The sequence below is a fragment of the Mandrillus leucophaeus genome, unplaced genomic scaffold, assembly GCF_000951045.1.
Source record: "Mandrillus leucophaeus isolate KB7577 unplaced genomic scaffold, Mleu.le_1.0 Scaffold1006, whole genome shotgun sequence".
NCBI lineage: Eukaryota > Metazoa > Chordata > Mammalia > Primates > Cercopithecidae > Mandrillus > Mandrillus leucophaeus.
The window spans coordinates 537,542-545,464 of record NW_012098166.1 but is presented as its reverse complement, the minus strand read 5'-3'; the positions used below and the strand labels follow the sequence as shown (position 1 = coordinate 545,464).

General features: G+C 41.2%; 1 protein-coding gene across 1 annotated transcript in view; it reads left to right on the top strand.

Annotated features, from left to right (window-relative positions):
* Nucleotides 1-7,923, top strand: part of IDO1 (indoleamine 2,3-dioxygenase 1) — a 16,929-nt gene extending 9,006 nt beyond the window's left edge. Inside the window, exons 6-10 of the mRNA XM_011973966.1 lie at nucleotides 2,083-2,182; nucleotides 2,986-3,103; nucleotides 4,212-4,263; nucleotides 4,711-4,859; nucleotides 7,319-7,923. Coding sequence (XP_011829356.1) covers nucleotides 2,083-2,182; nucleotides 2,986-3,103; nucleotides 4,212-4,263; nucleotides 4,711-4,859; nucleotides 7,319-7,674 — 775 coding nt within the window. The 3' untranslated portion in view covers nucleotides 7,675-7,923. The remainder of the gene's footprint in view (nucleotides 1-2,082; nucleotides 2,183-2,985; nucleotides 3,104-4,211; nucleotides 4,264-4,710; nucleotides 4,860-7,318) is intronic.

Below are 7,923 nucleotides of genomic sequence, written 5' to 3'. Positions count from 1 at the left end.
AAAAAAAAAAAAAAAAAAAAAGAGATAGAAAAACTAAGGTAAGTATCATTAATATAAATCCACCTCGGTGAAGCTAGACTAACGAAGAGGAAAGGCAGTATATGAAAATTATGCAAACTGCCATATGATTAAGAGAAGGCTTAAGAAGATAAAGTATTGGGATCCCTAACCAAATAAAAGGAGTGATGCGGGAGCCCTTGAAGCAAGTTATTTGAGCAATTAGCTAGAGGAAAAAGGTAAGAGTATTCATAGCAGAAGAAATAGCAAAAGTGAGGCCTTGAAGCGACAAATATCTTGGTGCATTATCAAAGCTGAAGGATGGCTAATGTCACTGATAATAAATGATAAAAATAACAGTGTGAGAAAAAGATTATTATTATTTTTTTTAAAGATGGCTGGGCAAAGCAGGTGGATCACCTGAAGTCAGGCATTCGAGACCAGTCTGGCCAACATAGCGAAAACCCTCCTCTTCTAAAAATACAAAAATTAGTGGGGCATGGTGGCACATGCCTGTAATCTCAGCTACTCAGGAGACTGAAGCAGGAGAATAGCTTGAACCCAGGAGGCAGATGTGGCAGTGAGACAAGATTGTGCCATTGCACTCCAGCCTGGGTGACACATCTCAAATAATAATAATAATAATAATAATAATAAAAGATTATGTAGGATTTTTTTAGTTATGATAAGGAGTTAAAACAGTATCTTAAGATAAGGGAGAAACTGGAAGGTTTTTAAAAAGGAGGATGGCATCAACAGTCAGTCCCACTTTACAGATGAGAACACCAAGGCAGACGATGTCATATCTTGCTCAAGGTCACACAGCAAGTAAGTTACAGAGATGGTCTGGCTTCAGACACCGTGAATTTAACCACCACAAAACTCGTAGATACATAGATAGACTATGTTTGCACCAGTGCCCAAACTTCAATTAAAAAGAAAAACAGGGTCTAATCAGTTATTTGAATTCCGCAGTCAATTCCTTTGTAAAGCAGATAAACCACTGAGAAATTGAATTAGGCTCACAAATTAAAATATGAATAGGAATATAATTATTTAAACAAAAGACTACCTTTTAAAACTCTACCTCACAGATATCTCTGTAAACATTGAGTATATACGTATGGTAATATAAATGCCTGTGACAAGTCAACGGGATAATGGAAACAGAACTAGTTTGGGAATTTCTAGTTCTGTTTTTTTTGTTGTTGTTTTGTTTTGTTTTGTTTATTTGTTTTCTGAGACGAGACTTGCTCTTGTCACCCAGGCTGGAGTGCAATGGAGCGATCTTGGCTCACTGCAACCTCCGCCTCCTGTGTTCAAGTGATTCTCCTGCCTTAGCCTCCTGAGTAGCTGGGATTACAGGCACCGACCACCACACCCACCTAATTTGTGTATTCTTAGTAGAGACGGGGTTTCACCACATTGGCAAGGCTGGTCTCGAACTCCTGACCTCAGGTGACCAACCCGCCTTGGCCTCCTAAAGTGCTGGGATTACATGTATGAGCCACCATGCCCGGCCCTAGTTCTGAGTTTCAATATGAAACTTTAGGTCTCAATTTAGTCTACTTAGTGTTAATTATGTGATCTTAGACAACGGGCCTAACAACTGAGTCTTTTTTTTTTTTTTTTTTTTTTTTTTAGACGGAGTCTCGCTCTGTCACCCAGGCTGGAGTGCAGTGGCCCGATCTCAGCTCACTGCAAGCTCCGCCTCCTGGGTTCACGCCATTCTCCTGCCTCAGCCTCCCGAGTAGCTGGGACTACAGGCGCCCGCCACCTCGCCCGGCTAGTTTTTTGTATTTCTTAATAGAGACGGGGTTACACCATATTAGCCAGGATGGTCTCGATCTCCTGACCTTGTGATCCGCCCGTCTCGGCCTCCCAAAGTGCTGGGATTACAGGGTTGAGCCACCGCGCCCGGCCAACAACTGAGTCTTAATATTCCCAACTACATAATGGAGATAGTAAGGCCTGCCACACCTCTCTCATAAAATTATGTTGAAACTAAAATAGGATAAATAAAAATGTCAAAAAAATCCCATAATTTTTGCTAAACTTCTTGCCTTCCTTATCCAATTTCCTCAGGAACATGGACGTTTTGTTCTCATTTCGTGATGGAGACTGCAGTAAAGGATTCTTCCTGGTCTCTCTATTGGTGGAAATAGCAGCTGCTTCTGCTATCAAAGTATGTCTATCCTCACTTCAAAATTTGTATGTCGATTTACATAAGCAGAGCAATCATTTCGGAGCCTAAACTATACTAAGCATGAGTTAACTTTATCCTTAACAAATACAACATGGGATCATTTAATTGGGAGTAAAGGATCAATTATTTATTTTTGTGTATTACCTAAAATATAAAATCTCAGAGCCATATACTTAAAATCCAACTTGAAACCTCTGTAGGAAATAAAATTTTTCAATAAAATGTGGCTTTGGAACTATGATACAGTGTCATAAATTCAATAGTTTTGATTATCAAAAATAGAAATGAAACATATATGACTATATAAATATCTCTAAATTAAATGCTATGTGAATAAAAACAAATCCAAGCTTCTATAAATATAAAGAAATTAGTCAAATAGGGTGTCCAGCCCAGGAAAGAATTGTAAAAATCCCAAATTTAATTTATGGATTAAGACGGGGGAATTTGGCCAGGCACAGTGGCTCACGCCTGTAATCCCAGCACTTTGGGAGGCTTAAGTGGGCAGATCACTTGAAGTCAGGAGTTTGGGACCAGCCTGGCCCCCATGGCGAAACCCCATCTCTACTAAAAATATAAAAATTAGCCGGGCGCTGTGGCGGGCGCCTGTAGTCCCAGCTACTCAGGAGGCTGAGGCAGGAGAATGCTGTGAACCCTTGAGGTGGAGCTTGCAGTGAGCCGAGATCGCGCCACTGTACTCCAGCTTGGGCAACAGAGCGAGACTCCGTCTCAAAAGAAAGAAAACCTTAAATGTTTGTTTTCTTTGTTTTGTTTTGTTATAGGAAATTCCTACTGTATTCAGGGCAATGCAAATGCAAGAACGGGACACTCTGCTAAAGGCACTGTTGGAAATAGCTTCTTGCCTGGAGAAAGCCCGTCAAGTGTTTCAGCAAATGCACGGCAAGTATTGTGTGCAGTGCAATAGTCTAGGCTGACAAGTCAAATGTTCCAGATATAGAATGGTTGAAAAAAGGGAAGCAAAAAGCAACTACCACTTAGTATGTTTTCACTTTAGGTATTTTATCTTACTAAACCATTACACTTTCTATGTGGTAGGTTTCATTATCTCCATTTTACAAGTAAGGTCATCTAAATTCAGAAAGACAGGGTAAATGACTTCAGATTCCACAGGCAGTAAATAGTGAAGCCAGAGTTCCAAGCTGGCTCTATTTAATGCTAAGGAACTTCCTTGCCTCCTACTAAAAACCTTTGAGAAACTTTCTACATGGGAGGGTGGTTTTAAGTTCTGAAAAAAAAATAACTTCTGCTTAATAAGAACTCTTTCCTAATTCTGTTTTTTCACAAGTTAAGAAACAACACAGAAACGTCATTGAGCTCAAAGGTTGTTGCGAAATTAACAGTTAAAAAACTACCCCCAAAAAAACACACAAAAAGGTATATAAGCAGTAACTTGCAATAGGAAATCTGCCCTACTGAACAGAGTCAACAAATACCTAATTGTTTATCTCTGGGTTTTGAGTTATTGCTATTTAGTCCTTGGCAAGAAGTTGCATTTTCAAATCAAGTAGGGTAGGAGGCTGAGTGCGGTGGCTCATACGTGTAGTTTCCAGCTACTTGGGAGGCTGAGGTGGGAAGATTGCTTGAACCCAGGAGTTGAGGCTGCAGTGAGCTATGATCACTACATTCCAGCCTGAGCGATGAAGTGAGACCCTGTCACCAAACGATTTTTTAAAATTTTGAAAATAGAGAGAGAGATCTAGTTTCTGGGCTCTTGTTTTGGTTTGTTTTGTTTTTGTCTTTGGTTTGTTTCTTTATGTAAACAGTTTATCTGTTACGTCAGTAAGCACTAAGTTTACAGTTTAACGGGCCTCCTGGAAGAGGGCATGAGAGTGAACGTTTATAACCACAGGGGCTTTGTTTAGCACAAACTGACCTAATGCCTTTTCCTGCAGCCTGTGCCGAAATCTGTTATCAGTTGTACACGACACCTTGATTTCCCTGTATACCTCTGATGCTGCTTAATTAAACACATTCCGTCTTTTTACAGATCACGTAAACCCAAATGCATTTTTCAGTGTTCTTCGCATATATTTGGCTGGGTATGTAGTCTTATGTTTGAATTTGTTTGCTCTCACTTAACAAAGAACACCACCAAATTCTCTTGGATGGTCCCTAATATCCATTGGGTTTGACTAACAATTTATATCCAAAAATTCATACGGTAGAAAAAGACTAGACGGTTCTGTTATCACTTGGCCAGGAATGTATTGGAGGGTGAGACAGGAAAGCTAGTTATTTTAAAAAGAGTGGTCTGTGCTAGTGCAAAGGTAAAATTTCATTCCTAGAATATTTATGCCAAATCTGCGCAGGATTATATTAATTATTCTCATGCATGAAAATGAGTAGGGGCAAGGGGGCATGAAAGAAGGATCATGAAATACATCTCTTGTCACCTTCTATTCACTACTAGTGCAAGATTTGATACCTGAAAATTAGCAATTAATCTAAAGAATGATTTTTCTTTTTTTCTTTCTTTCCTCTGATAGCTGGAAAGGCAACCCCCAGCTATCAGACGGTCTGGTGTATGAGGGGTTCTGGAAAGACCCAAAGAAGTTTGCAGGGGGCAGTGCAGCACAAAGCAGCATCTTTCAGTGCTTTGACGTCCTGCTGGGCATCCAGCAGAATGCTGGCGGAGGTGAGTGAAAAATAGCAAGAAATAATCATCTCTTATGTGAACGCAATGGTATTTGGATATCTAGAAAGCACCTTCCCATCAGCATCTCATCTGAGCTTATCTGATGGTTTTAGCAGAATCAGGCAAGTAGGGATTTGGTTGCCATGATCCCACTTTAAAAATGAAGATGCAGAAACTTAATAAGAGTCAGTGACTGGTTCCTCTGCCAGAAAGTGGCAGAACTGGCCAGGTGCGGTGGCTCAAGCCTGTAATCCTAGCACTTTGGGAGACCTAGGCAGGTGGATCACCTGAGGTCAGGAGTTCGAGACCAGCCTGACCAACATGGTGAAACCCCATCTCTACTAAAAATACAAAAACTAGCCGAGCATGATGGTGGGTGCCTCTAATCCCAGCTACTCAGGAGGCTCAGGCAGGAGAATTGCTTGAATTCGGCGGGCAGAGGTTGCAGTGAGCCAAGATTGCACCACTGTACTCCAGCCCGGGCAAAAGGGTGAAACTCCGTCTCAAAATAAAAATAAAAAATAAAAGGCCAGGCGCAGTGGCTCATGCCTGTAATCCCAGCACTTTGGGAGGCCGAGGCGAGCGAATCACAGGATCAGGAGATGGAGACCATCCTGGCTAACACGGTGAAACCCCGTCTTTACTAAAAATACAAAAAATTAACTGGGTGTGGTGGTGGGTACCTGTAATCCCAGCTACTTGGGAGGCTTAGGCAGGAGAATGGCGTGAACCTGGGAGGTGGAGTTTGCAGTGAACTGAGATGGCGCCACTGCACTCCAGCCTGGGCAAGAGTGTGAGACTCCGTCTCAAAAAAAAAAAAAATAATAAACAAAAATAAAATAAAATAAAATAAATAACATAAAAGTGGCAGAGCTTTCCTCACACCCAAGTTCCATCTTGAAATCTGAACATGTCTATAAAGAGTGGTTGACTCTAGTGAAGTCATGTTCTGAAAATGTATGATCAGACTTAGAAAGAGACAGTCACCTGCAAATGAAGCAGGGCTGTTAGTGGGGAGATAAAGACCTCAGTGACAAGCAGAGTCTGGGTCCTGGTCTTGTTCAGCTGTCCCGTGGCCCCAGCCACCCAGAGCAATGCCTGCACCAAAGTTTAAAGATGAGCCACATTCATTGTATGCCTTCTAGGGGCTGAGCTGGAGGAGAGGAATAAGTTCCAAGAAGAATTTTTTAATTTTCTCTGTTTCGTTAAACTTCTGTTTAATAGTCAAAGGGGAAAGCATCGGGCTGGGTAAAAACATGAGTTTTTCTTAATTTGAGCACTTATTTTTTAAATTTTTTAATCATATTTAATTTTTTTATTTTAGATTCAGGGGATACATGTGCAGGCTTATTACACAGGTATACTCAGTGATGCTGATGTTTGGGCTTCTAATGATCCCCTCACCCAAGTATAGAACATAGTGCCCAATAGGTAGTTTTTCAGCCTTTGCTTTCCTTCCTCCCTCCCTCCCCTATTTGAAATGCTCCCTGTCTATTGTTCCCATCTTTGTGTCCATGTGTACTCAATATTTAGCTCCCACTTATTGGTGAGAACATGTGGTATTTGGTTTTCTGTTTCTGCATTAATTCACTTAGGCTAACTTAAGCTAATGGCCTCCAGCTGCTGCCTCCTTGTTGCTGTGAAGCACTTGATTTCATTCTTTTTCATGGCTGTGTAGTATTCCATGGTGTACATGTGCCACATTTTCTTTGTCCCATCCATCATTGATGGGCACCTGGGTTCATTCCATGTCTTTGCTATTGTCAAACACTCATTTAAACACACTCTTAAACTCTCTTAAGAATCAGTCATAATCTGTCAAATGCAGATTATATATGCCCTTGTCTATCCCATCAGCTTCTTACAGTAGAAAAGAGAGAAAGAAAGTGCAAAAAAAGGCCAGGCGTGGTGGCTCAGGCCTGTAATCCCAGCACTTTGGGAGGCTGAGGAAAGTGGATCATCTGAGGTCAGGAATTTGAGACCAGCCTGACCAACATGGAGAAACCCTGTCTCTACTAAAAATATAAAATTAGCCAGGCATGGTGGCACGTGTCTGCAATCCCAGTTACTCAGGAGACTGAGGCAGGAGAATTGCTTGAGCCTGGGAGGCAGAGGTTGCAGTGAGCTGAGATTGTGCCACTGCACTCCAGCCTGGCCGACAGAGTGAGACTCTGTCTCAAAAACAAAAAAAAGAAAAGAAAAAAAAGTGCAAACAAAAATACTTATTGTGAGAAAATGAGTTTAGCTCATTCAGTTTTCAAAATTAATAGTATTTTACAATAATAACAATTGCTAGTAGCAAGACTAATAGCCAAACATTAGCCTTCAAATAGAATGACCTTGACTTCACTGAATGCTATATTGGTGATCTCCTGCCCACTCTGCCCTCACTCTGCCTTTCTCTCCTGGATTGGGGAATGCTGTGACCTCCGTGTTTCCTCTTTCTCTTGTTCCTGTAGGACATGCTGCTCAGTTCCTCCAGGACATGAGAACATATATGCCACCAGCTCACAGGAACTTCCTGTCCTCATTAGAGTCAAGTCCCTCAGTCCGTGAGTTTGTCCTTTCAAAAGGTGATGCTGGCCTGCGGGAAGCTTATGATGCCTGTGTGAAAGCTCTGGTCTCCCTGAGGAGCTACCATCTGCAAATCGTGACTAAGTACGTCCTGATTCCTGCAAGCCAGCAGCCAAAGGAAAACAAGACCTCTGAAGACCCTTCAAAACTGGATGCCAAAGGAACTGGAGGCACTGATTTAATGGAATTCCTAAAGACTGTGAGAAGTACAACCGAGAAATACCGTTTGAAGGAAGGTTAACGTAACCCAACAAGAGCACATTTTATCATAGCAGAGACATCTGCATATATTCCTGTCATTACCCATTGTAACAGAGCCACGAACTAATACTATGCAGTGCTTTGCCAATAATGCAATACAAAAGACCTCAAAATACCTGTGCATTTCTTGTAGGAAAACAACAAAAGGTAATTATGCGTAATTATAGTAGAAGTTTTATAATCTGTATCTTATCATTGGAATAAAATGATTAAATCAAATAAATAAAAA